Consider the following 19,391-nt stretch of genomic DNA (forward strand, 5'->3'; position numbering starts at 1 on the left):
GAATCGATACAGAAATTAAACAGCTATTTCTGGAAACTTTGTATTTCTCTTTTCTCGTGACTTTAATGTAAGCAACTTGTCAGGTGCTATAGTATGGATCTTAAATGTTCCCCCAAGGTCCAAGTGTTAAAAGATTAGTTTTCAGATTGACACTAATAAGATGTGGTAGAAACCTGCAAGAGATGGGGAGATCTTAGGTCATGGGGGGGTGCCCTTAAAGGGAATAATGGGATCCCAGTCTCTTCCTTTTCCCCTCTTTCACATTTGTCCAAAGGTAAACAGGCTTCCTTTGCTACATGCCCCTGCCTTGATGAACTCTACTGTCACAAGCCCAAAGAACTGGGGCAATTTGGTCATGATCTGAAAGCTTCTGTGAACCAAATAAACCTTTCCTTCTTTTAAGTTGACTTATTACAGGTATTTTTTAAATAATTATCAAAGCTAACTAAAACACTAAGCCTGTGGTTTTCAAATCATTTTTAAATGGTGCATTGTAGGCACTCAAATTTCTTCTATAAACTGCTCCATTCAACCTTTCCTTGCACATGAACATTGCTTACCATGGATCCATTTCAACAGTGCAGAAGACTTTCACATTTACTAGGCACAGATCTTTTCACGGCATTTCTGCTTCCTTTATTAAGTTTCATTTTCTCTGAAGAAGAATCTGCTGGCCAAACTCATCTTCTTTATTAGGCACATAGAGCAGCCATAAGCCACTGAAATTTGTATGCCTTTGGGCCAAGTACCTATCCCTGATAGAAAGATGCTGAAGGTAATTGTGTTCTCATAGTAAGAGGTGTGGGCTATGATTTGAATATGATTTGTCCCAAAGGTTTATGTGCTAGAAGTTTGGTCTCCAGCGTGGTGGTGTTGAGATGGTGGAACTTCTAAGAGGCGAGGCCTGGTAGAAGATAATTAGGTTAAGGGGATTTCACCCTTGATGAATGGATTAGTGCTGATCTTGCAGAGTGGGTTGGGTCCAACAGGCGTTCATTCATTCCCATGACAGTAGGTTGTTATATAAAGGAAAGCCTTGTCCCTCTCCCTCTCTTGCTTTCTGACTTACATATGGCTGTCTTCACATGGCTGCCCCTCTTTCTGCCACACTGGGACACTAGAAGGGAAGCCCTTGCTTTAGGGATTTTGTTATACCTAACAAAGAGAGTGTACAATGTCATAACTTTTTTTGTTGTTGTTTTTTTGTTTTGTCTTTCTTGTAGGGCCTTGAACATGCCAGGCAAGTGCTGAGCTTCATCCCCAACTCTTTTTATTTTATCTTGTTATAGGGTCTTGATAAGTTGCCAGGCTAGCCCTGAACTTAGAATACTGCTTCAGTCTACTGAGCCACTGGGAATACAGGTGTGCATCTCTATGCTTGATTGTCAGGCCCTACTGTCTTATTCCTATAGGGCATAATACAAGATGAGGACATATAGGATACTATAGTTCCTAGAATATTTAATTCTATCAAAATCAATGACTTACAGTTTATTTTGAAGTAAGGATTTTAGGCTAAAGAATTAAAAACAGTATTTAGGCTGGGGTTTTGGCTCAATAATAGACTGCTTGCCTAGCATGTGAGAGGTTCTGGGTTCAATCTCTAGTACCACAAAACAAAACAAAAACACAGCTTGGTTGTGTGAGCTTATAGTACCAGCTAATGGGGAATCTGATCACCTGAGCCTAGGAGTTTAAGGCCAGCAAGGGCAATAGAGCTGGAACCTGTCTCAAATACAAAAACAGCAACAATAAAATTAGCTGCTGAAAACGTGCTCAGACTGTTGGTTAATTTACCCAATAGTTCTTCCTATTCTTCAAAATGACTGAATTTTCTTGGTTTTAATTTTTTTTTTTTTTTTTTTTGTAAAAGAAACATTACATGAGGTTGAACTTCCTACCTCCCCTACCTCTTCCCCTGGTTGTTGTTGCTATACCTAAATCTCTAGCAGCATCTTGGGATCATTAGGGACCTTGTGGAGATAAGCCACTGAGTGATGGATACCTCAAGCTTCCTCTTATGCAAAAAAAAAATAGACTATATTTTTTAAAACTGTTCAGATTTCCTAGAATCTCATTTGTACATAGTTCTAACTGATACAATGAGAGATGATTATACAAATACTTGGAAGACTGATTATATTGAGGGCAAACTGGACATTGTCTGTGTGATGAAAATTTTCAAGACCAATTTAAAAATTGAAGAAGCATCTATTATTTGCTTTTTCTCCTTTCCATCTACCATTTTTAAGTCTAGTTATAAGTATCAACTCATGAACAATGCAGACAAGAATGGATTCTTATAAATTGGCCATTTCCCCTCAGGCATTATTATAGGTCAATATAAGAGCTTCTACTTTGAAGCCAGGTGCAGTGATGCACAACTATAATCCCAGCTACTTGGGAGGCTGAGGCAGGAGGATAGCAAGTTTCAGGTCAGCCTGGGCTGTTTAGTAAGACCATGTCTCAAAATAAAAGATAAAAAGGTGAAGCAGACCAGGCACTCCCACCCAAAAGACTTTTGACATAATTAAGTTTCTCCTCTTGTCAGATCAGCAGGATGTTTGAAGATGTTCTTGTGGTTGGTAGTTTCCTCTCTTGTAAACGCCAGGTTTGTGCACAAAAGGTGTGACAGAGTTAGAGTCTGTAAGCTTGTTGTACAAAAAGATATTATCTCTGTTTTCTTAGTTAAAAAAAACAACAACAAAAGAACTTGTGAACCCTGTGTCTGGTTGAGGTGGATGGAACAGAGAGCACTTGTCATGCAAACCTCCAACCACCCCCCACCTATACCTTCCCGGATATAAAATTCAAAGAATTTCCGAAATCTTTGTTCAACCTTTTCTGTCCTACTTCAAAGGCACTGGGGATATTCAATGATAGAGCGCCCCTGGGTTCTAGCCATTGTACTGCAAAGGCAAAAACAAAACAAGCAAACAAATCCAAAAACTTTTGTTTTGAATGATCTCTTAAGATTTGAAGAATATGGTTTAATTAATAGAAAGAGGATGAATTAGATTTCCTTTCTTACATTTTTCATCTCTCTTCCTTTCCAACTCTCTCTTCTTTTAACATTTTCCTTTAGTCTTCCTGCACTTCATTTTTCTTTGTTTTGGTTGTTATTGCTGGTGGTGGTTGTGGTCCTTTTATCACTGCAATGCAATATATTTTTTTGTAAAGTATCTAGAGATTTTCTTAATACTTACCTACCTTTGTGGCAAGACACTTTGTCCTTATGAAGTTTGTGAGTTTTGTGTTTGTCCTTGTTTCCCCCAGCATGTTATACAACACACCATGTGCAACAGAACTAGTAGTGGAAAAGTTTTCTAAATTTTCAATTTCGAATAACTCCCCCCTATTTTATTCTGTACAAATATGATCCTTGTCTTAAGTACATGCTATTATGTCAGAGTTGTAACTTTTTGATCCAAGTAAAAATATGACATAAAAATGCTAGTTAACATTCAATTATTTACTAATATTTTTCAGTTCATAGGTATAAAAATACTTAACATTTTGATGTTATATTTATTAGCTAAATAACTCCTTGATCAGTGTCCGAAAAACAAGACAGAATGCAATAACACAAATTGATATGTTGTAAAAATTTAAACTGAAGGATCAGAAAAAAATGCTGGTGAGTAAAACACTGAAAGCAAACCTTGGTAAAGAATGGCCACCTAGACAGTATGTAAGAAAGAGAAGCAAACCAGAACATTCTTTCTAAATTCAGAAGGTTGGAAAGAGTGTATTCAAACAGTGCTGTTTTCCTGTGTTAGTCTAAAAATCTAAACACACATCATTTAACTAGATTCCAAAGTTCAGAGGTAAGATAGGTGAAAGATCCCTAATTTTAAAATCATTGTTTGTAGAAGCAAACCTTTGTCCTCAATCTGTAAACTATTACAATAAGTAATCTCTGAGTTTGTCAGGATGAACTCAATTACTTAGCATAACCATAAAGACCTAATAAAATAAAAAACAAAATTAACAAATAAGTAACTTACGTTCTCAGGTGTCCTCATTTGATCTTGTACATGTGAATATTTGTTTCCTATTTATGTAAGGACAGGGGCTGCTTAGTGGTGGAGCATGTGCTTAATATGCATGAGGCCCTGGTTCACTCTGCAGCACTGACAACAACTGCAAAGCAAGAGGCAGGTGGGAGAAGAGGAGATATATGTGGGGCAAAGGGAAATTCCCCCTTTGTCTCTGAAGGTTTGCCTCTTTTGAGTTGGCTGAAACAAATTGGCAATAGATTAACAGAAGAAAACCATATAAATTGATTGATGCATGCAAGTGTGCAGGAGCCACGCAAAATATGAAATTCAAAGCAGGGCCACATGATCGAAGGTTGCATAGTGTCTTCATAGGGAAGAGGGAAGTCAGGGGGCTGTAGACAATTTTAAAGGGGATAGTAAATGATTTGTAGGGGAAATCAACGGGCCTGAAGAACAGACAGTGGCCTGGGACAAAGTTCCTGCAGGCTCTAGGTGTGGGTGCTCAATTTTCGTTCTCTTTCTTTATGATATGAATTCAATTTTCTTTGGTTAGTGAAATATCAGTAAGAAAGTTGAAAGTAATTGTATTTCTCTTTGTGGATTCTGTCTTTAGGTAGTATCTTTGACTGTTTATGTTACTATAATACCAGAGATTGAGTCATTTATAAAAGTAGAAATTTATTTGACTCATGGTTCTGAAGGTTGGGAAGTCTAAGACCATTGTGCCAGCATCTGCCCAGCACCTGGTGAGAACCTTTTTACTGCAAAATAGTGTGGTGGGAACATGATATGATAAGACAGAGCAAGTTACTAGCTAGCTTGGGTCTCTCTTCCTCTTTTTGTAAAGCCACTAATTCCATCAAGGGACTCTACCTTTTTGAGCTTGTACAATGGGCTGCCTCCAGAGGCCATTAAACTATAAACTTGGGTTTTGAGTTTCTAACACATGAACTTTGGGGAACACATTCAAACTATAGCATTCTGCCCCTGCCTCTCCCCCCACATTTATGTCCTTGTCATATGCACAATACATTCATTCTATCCTAATAGCCCCAAAGTCTTAACTCATTCCAGTGCCAACTTGAAAGTCCAAAGTTTCATTTGAATCAAATATGGGTGAGACTCAAGGGCAAATTCTGGGGTAAATTCACTCCAGCTATGAGCCTTTGAAATCAAAACAAGTTATCTACTTCCCAAATGCAACGGTGGGCCAGCCCAGGACAGACATTCCCATTCAGAAGAAGAATAGAGGCAAGTAGAAAAGGGATAACTAGTCACAAGTAAGTTCAAAACCAAACAGAGGGGCTGGGGACGTATCTCAATTGGTAGAGTGCTTGCCTTGCATGCACAAGGCCATGGGTTCAATCCCCAGCGCCACAAAAAACAAACAAACAACAACAATAGCAAAAACAAACAGAAAACTTAAGTTTTAATGAAGAATAATTTCCTTTGAGTCTGTGTTCCACATTCTGTGCATATTGGCATAGGCTTTGGGCCCCCAAGGCCTCTGTAGCTTGGCACCTGTGGTTTTTGCTGGACTAGCCTGCTGAAAGCCATAGCCGAGTCGGAATGACACATGGCATTTTTGCCAGAATGGAATGGTTGAGAGGCGACCCCAGAAAGCCATTGAGATGATAATGGTTATGTTAAGCTGTGTATATTAGACCCCTGCTGTCCGCCTCGGCCTGCTACTCTGGAGTTCTCTCGCTACTTTGGAGTTCTTGCGGGGATTCTGGAGAGTTCCCATTGGATGGGGAAGTGCCGGAGGAGGGATTTCCGGTGGGTGGTTCCTGCAAGAGCCGTGTGGCGTTCAGAGAGTTCCCGGGAAGCGTGTGTGGAGTGTGCTGGTAGAGTTCAGAAATAAAGTTTGTTCCTGCTTGAGTGGCTCGTGATTTGTGCCCAGCCAGACTGCGGCACTAGCCCACATTTTAGCACTCTTGGGTTAGAATCTTCTGTGGGCAGCTCTCCCATGCTGATATTGTATGTTGGTAGCTCTACAGTTCTGGGATCTCCAAAGTGATACTGCTCCCTTGCCTCCATTAAGCCTCAGCGGTGGCTTCAGGGTTTACTAAGCAGTGTCCTACTGGGGGCTTTCTGCAGTGACTACACCTCTGCATCAGGACTCCACCTGGGCCCCCAGCTGATCTGGATAGAAGAAGCCATATCCCCTCAGCTTTTGATTTCTGTGTACCTACAGACTTAACACCACCAAATACCACAAGGCTTGCCATTTGGACCTTGGCAGAGCAGCAGGTCGAGTCACACTTTGGCTGCTTGAGTCAGCTTGAGCAGAGGTTGGAGCAGCTCAGGAGTGCTGTCTGGAATGCAGGGAGCAGAATCCTGACTGTGGGGAACCAAAATGGGGAGAGCACCCTGGGCCTTTCCTGCTGATCATTCAGCCCTTCTAGAGCTCTGGGCCTGTGGGGAGGGGCACTTCAAAGATTCCTGAGATGTCTTTAGGTTCTTTCTCCCATTGTCTTGATGACACCTTCTCTATGCTAATCTCTTTGCTTGTTTGTTTTTGAGAGAGGGTCTCTCTGTGTTGTTCAGGCTGGCCTCAGACTCCTCAAGTGATCCTCTTGACCAGCCTCTTGGGTAGCTGGGATTATAGGCACATATCACCTGACCTGATGAAAATGCTCTGTCATTCTCTACCACACAGCCAGGCTGAAAATTTCCCAAATGTTTTCATTCTGTTTCCCTTTCAATTATAAATTCTGCCTTTGACTTCTCTCTTTGTTTTTATTTCACTGGAAGCAATTAAAAGCAGCCAGGCATGAACCTTTGCTGCTAAAAAATTTCTTTTGCCAGATATCCTAGTTCATTGCTCTTAAATTTTGACTTCCATAGACAAGGGGCTGGGGTTGTAGCTCAGTTGATAGAGCAATGCCTTGCATTTCTGAGGCACCGGATTTGATCCTCAACACCTCATAAAAATAAATATAATGAAGGTATTGTGTCTGTCTACAACTAAAAAATCAAGCCAAAGGAAGAAAAAAAAAAAAAATATATATATATATATATATATATATATATATATATATTTTTTTTTTTTTCTTTTTCTTTTTTTTTTTTTTGAGAAGGTCTTGCTAAATTGCCCAGGCTGACCTTGAATTTGCAAAGCTCTTGCCTCAACCTCCTGGGATAACACACGTGTGCCACCATGCTCAGCTTCTATTTTTAATTTGTACTTTAACTCCACTTGTATGATTCATATTCTTATAAACTTATTAATACTATACTGCATGACTTAGTATATGATTTATCCTGAAGAATATTTCATGTATGGTTAAAAATAGGGTATTCTGCTGCTGTTAATGGGTATTAGCTTAAGTTGGTTGATAATTTTTCTTTTATATTCTACATAGCCTTGCTGATTTTCTTTCTATTTGCCTCTATTAGTTTTTGAGAGTGAAGTATTAAAGTCTGCAAATATTATTGTTGAATTCTCTATTTCTATCTTCAATTCTGTCCATTTTAGTTTTGCATATTTTGAGTTCAGTTGTTAAGTATTTATAAGTTTATAATTATCATTGATTCATGCTGAATTGATCATAAAATGTCTCTCCTGCCTTTTATATTACTTTATTCTGTTTGTATAAACTCCTAGAAAAATATAAAACTACAGGGACAGAAAGTAGATTCATGATTGCTCAGAATCACAGATGGAGAGAAGGAATTGCCTGCAAAGAGGAAGAAAGGAACATTTTTGAGATGATAAAAATGTTCCATATTGTAGTTATTACATTTGTTATATAATTATGTATGCAATCATCAAAACTTAGATTATACAACTTAAATTTAGTCAATTTTATTATGTATAAATTTGGTTTCAATAAAACTGAATTTTAAAATGTATGATGATAGCTATGACTAAGTTAAAAGTACCATGCTACTTAATTATTATTAGTGGTGATCATGACTTGAAAGGGAGGACTATCTCTCCTGAAAAGAGGCAGATATAATCAAATGGATCTCCTTCACATCAGATTTTTATGGGCTGAATGCTTTTATTTTAAGAACCTTTTTTATTGTTGATTTTTTTTTTTTTTACCAAACACATCTTATATAAATTCTCTGTGTTTGTTCCCTTTTCTTTATTCAGACATGAATTTACAACATAACTCAAGTCTACAGCTCAAATTAAATCTTTCTGCATTAGAAGACCATCAACTTCGGTGTTCTAATTCAGGAGAACATAGTAGTTACCAAAAAGACATTTATATTGCTTTTTCAATATCTATGTGGTTGCCTTTACTGATACTATATTTCTTCATGTGGATTTTAGTTATCATCTATGTCATCTTTTTAGGCTGATGTAGTTCTTTTAGGACAGATCTGCTAGTTGTGAATTCCTTCAGCTTTTGTTTATTTTGGAATATGTTTTTGTCTCCTCCAACTTTAAAAAATTGTTTTGCTCTATATAGAATTCTTTTAGATATTTCCTGGGAATTTGCACAGCTCTGAATATACATGTAGACTTCTAAATCTTCAGGAATATGCCAGAACTTTTTGAAGGTCCTGTGGACATTTCTTCCAGATAGTCCAGTCTTACATTCTGTTTTTCTCAACTGGTATTGTAGCCTTAGGCAATGGCTGTGTTAGATAATGACAGTCGATTGTTTCAGACAGATGACCTACAAATAGGGATTTTCCCATGGAGCAATTTCTAACTCATATTAAATAGCAACCTATGCCCTGCAAATGGGACTTTTTCAAGGAACTAAGAGATCTGCCTTAGAGCACTAGCCTTAGAGCTAAAAACAGTGCTCTGGAAATGTTTTGTTTTGTTTTGTTTTATTTTTGAGAAGTTTTGCAAAGAAGCTTCTTTTTCAAAAATACCATCTTGTTTGAAATTCCGTTTTTTCCATCTGGATTATTTTGATAATAATTAAAAGACAAGTTAAACTAACTTTCACAAGTAATTTATTGTTCTTCACTTAAATGTGTCACTTATACTATGTTAATTATTGAAAATAGACTGTATTTAGTGAGGGTGGAACAAAAGGGACAGCACTGTTTTATTTTAGAGAATCCATCCTTTTCAGCAATTAGGCAGGAAAATTCAGGGTAACTTATACAGATTTTAAAACTTCCTCAATTTCCATGGATAAAGAGAAGAAAATACAGCTTAAGAGAAATTTTGGATATTTCAGGGGCACAAGCTTTTTAATTATTAATATAATTGGTGCAGGGATTTTTGTGTCTCCCAAAGGGGTTTTGGAGTATTCTTGCATGAACGTGGGCCTCTCCCTGTGTGTTTGGGCCATCTGTGCCGTGTTGTCCTTGACAGGATCTCTCTGCTTTGCAGAGATAGGAATAACCTTCCCATACAGTGGAGCTCACTATTATTTTCTCAAGAGATGCTTTGGCCCCTTGATCGCCTTCCTGAGACTTTGGACAAGCTTGTTCAAGGGGCCAGGGATAATTGCTACCCAAGCCCTGCTTCTTGCTGAGTACAGCATCCAACCTTTTTATCCCAGCTGCTTAACACCAAAACTACCAAAGAAATGTCTAGCCCTGGCCATGTTGTGGAGTGTGGGAATTCTGAATTCTCGAGGTGTGAGAGAAGCAGCCTGGCTTCAGATGGTAAGCACAGTGCTGAAAGTGGCCATACTTGGCCTTATTTCCCTCAGTGGAGTGTTCATGCTGGTGAGAGGCAAGAAGGAGAATGTAGAAAGATTTCAGAATGCTTTTGATGCTGAGTTTCCAGACATCTCCCAGATAATAGAAGCCATCTTCTAAGGATATTTTGCATTTTCAGGCGGGGAAACCTTAACGTACATAGCAGGTAATTACCAGACTATTGAGAAAAAATAAAAAAAACTCAAGCCCTGACTTATTGTATACATTATGAAATGCACATCTTTTTTATTGTATTTTGAGCTTTATCTTAAATAAATGATTCAATATTTTTTCCGGTCAGCCTCATACTTGCCACTTACTTTTAATTATTTTTCCTTTTTATTCCAAAGTTCTTTATTGAACAACTTCTCTTTTTTACCTTTCTTTTCTAGGACCACAAATATGAGACTCCTTAATTAATATTTCTTTTTTTTTAAACCACCATTTCATTGTTTTTCTCTTGATTCTCTTAATCTTTGTTGACCTTTGCTTCAAATGCTTGAGAGAAATTTTCTTATATATTGGAAATGATTGGCTTCCATTGGGTAGGATGTCACCTGTTTCTATTGCCAGTGATCAGGGCAGAGGGTGACATTGTATAAACAAGTCTGTAGTTGTTGAGTTCATTGGGTTGGGGTAATTTTTAGAGAATGTCAAAATTGTGAAAAATGGTGTGACAAATTGAAAAGCATTTGAAAATAACAGTGTTCTAGAAAAACCATTACAATGATGCCAAAGCATGTCCCCTCCCCTCCCGCCCCCCCCCCCCCCCCCCCCCCGTTTTTGCACTTACTGTTGGTATAAAGGAAAGGGAGAGAAAAATCTATGACTGATTCTTTAATTCTTTTTAAAATAAACCTTGCAAATGTTTAAAAAGACAATTTTGTCAACCAGGGATAGTTTCCCTCTCTTCCTTTCCCAGAAGAAGTAGTAATTTTGCTGTGCTGTGTAGGGATCATCTAGGCAACTAGGAAAAGTAAGGTCATTCCACATAAGAGAATGGCCACATTGGCAAGCCAGGGCATGACATTTTTGAGGAATAAAAAAGTGCCATTCTGTCTATTTATAACAGAAATGGCAAATGGGACCATCAAATTGTCGCATGATATATCCCACAACACTTTGTTTCCAGATGATCAAATAGTCATTATCTTAACTTTTGTTTATGTGATTGTTCAATGGTTAAATTTCGTGGAGTTTTTGATCACTATTTTATTCCTACTACTCTAACTCAGTGCCTGGTTCCTACTAGAAGAGAACGAAGATGTAGGTAGGTTTCAAATGGTTCAGGCACTATGGGCTCAAATTTCATTTTTTATTTTTGTATGTTCAAAAAATTATCATCTATGGGAAATATTTGGGAAACTTTCCCTTTTCTTAGCACTAAATTTGGAGTGGGATGGGTGTGCAGCGGCTTGCTTCTGTGTTTGTGTGTGTGAGTGTGTATGTGTGTGTGTGTAGAGGAGGAAGAATCCAGCCTAATATTTGAAATGTGTAACAATTTTAAAAATAAATTTAAGAAATGATTTTTTTTTGCCAGATATGATTTTGCTCTTTCATGTTTTATAGGGGAGCTGAAGAAACCCAGCAAAACCATTCCCAAATGCATATTTACAGCAATACCTCTGGTGACTGTTTTGTTTTTACTGGTTAACATTTCCTACCTGACTGTTCTGACACCCAGAGAAATTCTCTCTTCAGGTTTGTACACAAATGGCTAAGGCAATAAATAAAGTGTTGCTCCTTTCAGCACATCTTAAGTATCACTTTACCAGTCAGTACTGCTATTTGTTCTTCATTATTCTATATATAGAGTACACTTGTAATTTTCTAATAACAGAGTTCTGAGGAGTGTGATTTGGCTTAGAAAGGAGATTCATGTTTAAAAGCATGACTATACATTTTCTGATAATGTGGAAAATGTTTGTGTAATTCTGATGTAAAATTCAAGAAATTAATTATTCCTTTCAGGATTGCTTTTTATCACAGTGACATTGTACAATCGGTGTTTATATCTACTAAAATTTTCAAAGCATTTGATTCTTGACATTTTTCTATGTGACAAGAAGAAATGATAAATTTAAAATGGAAGATACTAGCCATTAAAAGAGTAAATACTAATGATTAATTGATGCATATGATTAATATGTAAAATTGTGGAGTTCATACTTAATAACTCTAACTCTAAAATTTATAGTGGTAAAAGACCCTGAAAATAGTGGAAATTTGGCTAAAAATTACCATTTTAAAGCTCACATTGTAGAATACAGTGTAAAAGAATAAGAAAATTTTAGAGAAATAAACAGATATTTAAAAATAGCAGATTTAAGGAATAAAAAGAAAAATAGAAATTGAAATACAGGGAAAGCGGAAGTCTAGCTATTTTCTCACACCAGCATTAAACCTTAATTCACCACCTTCTGAGATAAACCTGTCACCCAGCACCTATAGGACTAATCCCTTTTCAAGCCTTGTAATGGTGGCAGCAATTTTGTAGGTGGCACAACAGTTGGGCTTGTGTGGAAAATTCATGAAGTGTTTTAACTATAATCACTTGTAATTTGGTTTATAATGCCTACTCTTTCAGGAATACAGACCTAAGACCATTTAAATTCTGAATTAGTATTTTTGAATTTAAATTTCTGCATAAGTTCAAATTAAGAAAATTAGTCAGAACTACGTATGAAAAATATCTATATAAGGATGGCCATCAATCACATCATTAAGTGTGGCAGCAAAAATGAAAGATCACAAAGTATCCAATAAATCTGTAATAAACACAATTTAGGGGAAAGTACATAAAAGACTATTCTGAGGCTGTGGACTGGCAGTGCACATCTGTAACCCCAGCAACTCAGCAGGAGGATTACAAGTTCGAGGCCAGCCTGGGCAATTTAGTGAAACCCTGACTTTAAAAGGGTCTGGGATGTACCTCAGTGGTCTAGCATGCATGAGACCCTGGGTTTGATTCCCAGTATTGCAAACAAAACAAAAAACCCATAAAAGATAATATTTTTGATGATGCTTAAAGGAAGAAGTTTATAATGCAATACTGATAGAAAATATAAATTGATATTCTCACATAAAACAGAAAAAGATAGTTAACAATGATGATCAATTGGCATAGTACTGTGATTTTTTTTCCTTTTTTTTTTTACACTGAATTTAACAAATTTTCTTTAGTGCAGTGCATAATTTGTATAATTAGTTAGAAAAGTTACCAACAAAAGAATTAGAAATTTTAAGGATTGAGGGCTGCATTTGTTTCAATCAAACGGGTATATCAGAAAGATGTGAAGAATTTCTAAGTGCAGAGGGATATCTCTAATACAATGTGGATTGGTTGTTACATTTTATTCGAGGAACACTGAAAAAAACCAAACCAACTGTAATAAATATTAGATTCTAAGTGGTAAAAGAACCAAAGGTGTTAATCACGTGACATTTTTGTCTGTGTCAGTGTTGGAGAACTGACCTGTTTCTTCATCCATTGTTTTCTTAGAAGAAAGGAAATATTCTTTAGTGAGGAAAGAAGGGACACCATCTAAAACAAGGTGTATGGAAATGTGGGAGTGAGGAGGCCTGGTTCCATTTTCTTCAGCCCTAGGATTTCAGTGTTCTGGAAGCCTGCTAACACATTCTGACAGGAGGACTTACAGTGGTGTCGTTGGGGTTTTGATGACATATTTAAGACTAGAGAATATTGGCACAGGACAAGATTATTTTAACAGGAAATAAACTGTATGCAGACAGAGCTAAGAATGTTTTCTTCTTCAGACATACCTTCTAGAAAGCTGGTCTCAAACACCCAGAGGTGGTTAAAAATTTAGAAATTCAAGTGGGAATTTAAGAATTATTTGCAAGTTGATACAATCATTTTTAGAGAGTGATTTTATAATATTTTCCTTACTTGACAGTGTCTACACCTTTGAATTCACAAGTCTCACTTCTAAGAATTTACTCTGAGGAGAATAATACGATTATTAAAATTTGAAGCATGACTTTTTATTAGCAAAAAACAAAACAAACAAACAAAAAACACCTGAAAATATCAAGTATAAACACACACACAAGTGTAAACACACACACACACCCCTCATAGATGCTTAAACAGTATAATTGTAGAAAATTTGTGGAATAGGATCCACACAGATGTTAACAGTAGTTACATTTGGGGTGCATGAATGAGAAATTGTTGAGGAGAAGGACATTTATTTTTTAATTCATGAATTCAGTGCTATTTTACTTTTTACAAAAGCATATATGATACAATTTTAAAAAGAAAAAATAGCACATGGAAAGGAGTAGAAAAGAGAAAAATCACTTGGATAAAAATTATGTAGGAAGATTATGTATTATTTTTGCCAGCCACATTGGGAGAGCTGCACCGGATTCTCCTCCTATTATAATCTACTACATTTGTAGGACACTCACTAGGAAATTGGAGAATTTACTTTTCATTACAAGAAAAAATTTTTAAAAATGTATCTGAAAGTGGGTAGTTATGTGGAGGTCTGGACAAACAATTAACAATACTCTTTTTGAAATGATTAAGAACTGAAACTAGAGATATTTTAACCACTATTATAGAATAGTATCAAAGAGAAAATCAACATGACTCCTGAAGCTATTAAAAATGGGTTAAAAATAAAGATCTTGAGAACATAAACATCGATGATATTTTAATTTTGTCACATTTAAAAAGTCTTTTTGTTATATAAACTAGTATACTGATGTCCAGTTCCCCTGGAAACCAATCTACCTACACATCAAAGTGTAATCCCAGAGGGCACTACCCCCAGGGACATTAGGCCCTGTTGTGCTTATTCCACTGAAAAACTGAGAAGTTGTTTCTCTGTGATAGAATAATCTGTCCTACTATATATATATGTAGTACAAATTGAACTCAAGTGGATTTTCATCAACAATTGATGTTTATCTTCATTGGTGATTTTAATACCTACTGCCTCATATTGAATTGGTATTATAATGTCTCTTCACCTTTAAGCCAAAAAAAAAAAAAAAAAAAAAAAAGAAAGAAAGAAACAAAGAAAGAAGGAAAAGAAAAAGAATATTTTCTAAAGATTCATCTGTAGCATGTATAGCAGGGTTTCTCAATTTCAACTCCATTGACATTTTTGGACATATATTTGTGTGTGCTGGGGATCAAACCTAAGGCTTCATGCATGCTAGGCAAGTGCTCTGCTCTGCTACTGAGCTACGTTCCCAGCCTGGACTGTGCAGTTCTTTGTTGTATAGGGCTGTTCTGTGCATAGTAGGGTGTTTAGTAGCATCCTTGGCTTGTACCCACTGGGTTTCAGTAGCAACTTTCTACCCCGCTAGTTGTGATAACCAAGAGTCTTCAGACATTTCCACATGACCCCGCGAAGAGCCAAATCACCTCTAGCTGCCTGTAATTTAGACAAATCCCAAAAGTCATACATGTTTTTATTCTTGTGTAATTTATTTTCTCTGTGTACTTGGTTCTTTTTCCTGAGTATTTTATTACACACCGTGGTGTGGTAAGTCTCATTCCTGGGGCAACAGGGTTGCACTGTGCTTTTTTTTCTCTGACTGTATCTATCAGCACTCTGCACATTTGTTTTAGAAAACAAGCATGCCTTCAATCATCTGTTCAATAAAACCAATTCATTTTACAAGTATTTATTGAAAACTCACTCTATGTTGGCGAGTGAAGTACTAGTTTTGTAGAAAAGATATGGAGGGACCTTGCCTTCAAAAAGTTCCTGGTCTTTTGGGGAAGACATAAACATGATAAGCACTTATGATAAATTGTGATGAGGCTAAAATGGACATACGCATATGACATTATAACAAAAACAAATTTCTATTCTCTTTAAATTTTTTGTTTTCAAATAAAATAATATTATTAAAAGGCTTATGCTTCATTTCTCTTTCTTAACACTTTTCCTTTCATGTATTTTGTTTCTCTGCAGATGCTGTGGCTATTACATGGACTGATCGAATGATCCCCCAATTAACATGGATTATTCCTTTTGCTATTTCTGCTTCATTATATAGCAACCTTTTGTTTAATGTGCTTGACTTAACAAGAGTGACATATATTGCAGGCCAACAAGGCCAGCTGCCTTTGTTATTTAATACACTCAACATTCACTCCTCTCCACTAATATCTGTACTACTGATTGTTGCTCTGGCATCCACTGTGATCGTCTTAACAAACCTAATTGAACTGATAAACAATCTTTATTTCATGATTTCTATCTGGACTGTATTAACAATGATGGGAATACTAAAACTGAGATACCAGGAGCTGAATCTACATAGACCTTATAAGGTAAAAGTGGGTTTTCTAAATACTTTTTTTCTATGTGAAATAAAACATATTATGTATTTGAAGATTATAGTCAGGACATCTGTGAGTAGATGTTTTACTACTCAGCAAATTGTGAAACACGTAAGGATAATCGGATCTTAATTTTTTATTTTAAATTTTATTGGATAGGCTTTACTCAGTATAAAGACTGTAAGTTTCCATCTAATGGTTCATTAGAAAGATAATTCTCTGGGTGATGGGACAGATCATTATGCGTCTTTTGACTAGAGATTACTTGGTTTACTTATGTAGCTATTTATACAAACAAGTTTCTTCCACATTTGGGGTAAAATTCAACAAATGAGAAAGAGAAGAGGCAAAGTGAGATCACAAAGGATGACATCTACTGTTCAGAAACATCAGCTTATTTTGATCATTTAACTGATTTTGATCATTTAACTAATTTCATCATTTCAACTTTGCTACTTTTAAACTTACTTTCAGTCTAGATGATGAAGCATTTCACAGGAGAGGTGACAGTACTTTAACCATAGAAAAAGATATAAGCAAAAACTTAGCAGCATAAAGGATATGATAGGGAAAGATGTCCTAACAGATATCCAATAGTTTTGGTTGGCTAGGTAGTATGTGCAAAGATTTGCTTGGATGATCACCTTTAATTCCTTCAATAATACAAAAGGTGTATACTAGCCAGGCTCAGTGATGCACACCTGTAATTCCAGCAGCTTGGAAGGCTGAGACAGGAGAATCACGAGTTCAAAGCCAGCCTCTGCAATTTAGCAAGGCCCTAAGCAACTTAGTGAGACTCTGTCTCGAAAAATAAAAGGGGCTGGAGATGTGGCTCAATGGTTAGGAGCCCCTGGGTTCAATCTCTGTTACCAAAACTGAACAAACAAACAAAAAGGTGAATACTTCTGTTCCATTTTACAGACAAGGAAATGAGTTTAGAGGAACCAGGTCACTCCTACAAGAGCTCACATAGCATGGAGCTAATTCCTCTAAAGGTCCTAGTTCAAACCAAGATTTGAACTAGGCAGTCTCTTCAGAGTATTTAACAAAATAAAAGAAACTGTTCTGGGAGGAAGAAATGAATGTCTCAATCATCACAACTTTGATTGACTGACAGCCATCTTTCCAGTTCTCCCTTTACTCCTTCCATCCAGCCTCCACTTCAATGTTGTGTATTTGAATATTTGTTATTGAGAAGTGACTATACTGGAAGCACCTTCCTAGGTTCTTTGGGTTGAGAAAGAAATTAAGACTTGGCTCCTTCCTTTAGGCAGGTTATAATCTCTTGAAACAATCAGGTGACACAAAAACCATAGTGTGCTAACTGTTCCATAGTGGCATCCAGAGGATGCTTCCTTGGGAGAGGATGTATGGATGTATGGTATGGATGTCCATGGTTGATGTCTATGTTGCCCCTTGGAGGGGCCTCCCCAAGGTCTTCTATCCTTCTGGTTTCACACCCTGCATCTTTTCAGTCTATCTCTTCTTTGCTGTTTTCTGACCCACACTGTTAGATGCAATTAAAGAAAAGCTATGAATCAATTATGAATTTGTAATACGCCAAGAAACAGTATAACCATTAAGAGCTTGGACTCAAGTCCCATTCCTCACCTTTTTTCTGTACTTTATCTTGTTATTTAACCTCTGACCCTCCGTTCCTTCATATCTAAAATGGGGATGCATAATACTTGCCTCCTAGAAATGTTGTATATGCTAAATAAGCCAAGGCATGATAACAATCCAGGGTCAGACATTAATGGTTATTATTTTTTATATTATTATTTGCCTTATGTTTGTGACAAAAGGAAGGCCAAGTACAAGGTTAAAATTTTCTTGTCTTCCCACATTAGTGCTTTTTCTTCCTTTCTCAATTATTTGACAACTAATGTTGAGCTGTAGGATGATCGTTATCTTAGGGGTATTTTTGAAATTAGGAGGAGATTCTTCATTCATTAAAGCCCGAAATGAAGGACCCTCTCATTAAAGTGTTTCATAAATTGTGACTAGATGTGTTGTATTTTAAGGGTATAAATTCATCTCAAAAATGACTGATATTATCTCCCTAGAATGGGTAATATAGGATCTCTCTAACCCTAACACAAAGCAGGTGCCAAGGATGGATCTTTAAGATTTTTGGATAAACAAAAAAACAGGGAGAACTGTTTGAGTCAAGTTTTTGGTTTCTTTCTTAATATGCTGAGCTTATAAAGTCATAATTTTTTACCTACCAGTATTTACCAATGTAACAGAGAGTCTAAATGGTCTTTATGTTTTTGTTTTGAATTTTTTACTAAGTTGAAATATTTTCCAGGGAAGATGGTTGTGACCTTCCCTTGGCCCTAGAAACTCCTTCTGAACAAATTCATGCCATCAAGATCATCAGATGGTTATTTTACCAGCACATAGTCATAATTATTTCCAGGCACGAACAATCAAAGGCTGCATGCATCCCTCCAACCTAACCTTACAGATTAGAGTCTTAATCATTTCCTCTTACTCAGGCATTTATCAAAAGTTCTAAGCCTGGTTTATCTAACTTAATAGCCAATTTAGCCTATTTTGTATCATTAATTTATGCCTTATTTTTTGTTTACATAAATATGTATGTATCATACATGAATATTCATATCTAATTATTATTCTTTAAAATTTTGCTCTTTTTAGGTGTTTTTGCCATTTACATTCATAACAATGGCCATCAACCTGGGCATGGTTTTGATACCATTGGTAAGGTCTCCCAAGATGCATTATATCTATGTCTTTCTGTTTCTTCTCAGTGGACTGCTGTTTTACATACCTTTAGTATATTTTAAATTGAAGTTGGTTTGGTTTGAGAAGATGACTTGCTATCTACAATTACTATTTAATGTTTGCATTCCTGATGTATCTGATGAAGAGATAGAAGTAGATACTTTAAAAAATTAGCCTTCTGGCTGGAGTTGTAGTTCAGTGGTAGAGCGCTTGCCTAGCATGTGTGAGGCACTGAGTTTGATTCTCAGCACCACCTATAAATAAATAAATAAATAAATAAATAAATAAAGGTTTATCAACAACCAAAAATATATTTAAAAAAAATAGCCTTCCAAAAAATACAAAACAGACTATGGGATATTAACAGTGAAATTCCCATGACAACTTTTTCAAATGAAATAATATGTGTAAAAGACAGAACCTGGCTTTAAATTCATAGAGAAATAATTATGCATCACTAAACCTCTGTTTTGTTTGATAATAAACTTAAATCAGTTTGCATAGCTTGATATATTGATGCTATCACATTTTCTCATTTTTTTTCTGTATCGCATCCCTTTTCTACTGAATTTATACTGCTCTAATAGTAAAAGTTCATGACTAAAAATAAATAAAGCATTCTCTTCATCATAAGTCTATTTTTTTGGGGGGTGCTGATTTGAAGTTATAAAGAATGATTCCATTTG

At 36.3% G+C, this 19,391-nt stretch overlaps 1 protein-coding gene across 1 annotated transcript; it reads left to right on the top strand.

Annotated features, from left to right (window-relative positions):
* Window positions 1–9,107: 9,107 nt before the first annotated feature.
* Slc7a13 (solute carrier family 7 member 13) lies at window positions 9,108–18,879 on the top strand. Its single transcript, XM_027946753.2, is given in 4 exon segments — window positions 9,108–9,792; window positions 11,196–11,327; window positions 15,584–15,945; window positions 18,619–18,879. Coding segments are annotated over 4 exon segments (1,440 nt in total).
* Window positions 18,880–19,391: the final 512 nt, after the last annotated feature.

The sequence above is a fragment of the Marmota flaviventris genome, chromosome 15 (assembly GCF_047511675.1).
Source record: "Marmota flaviventris isolate mMarFla1 chromosome 15, mMarFla1.hap1, whole genome shotgun sequence".
Taxonomy (NCBI): domain Eukaryota; kingdom Metazoa; phylum Chordata; class Mammalia; order Rodentia; family Sciuridae; genus Marmota; species Marmota flaviventris.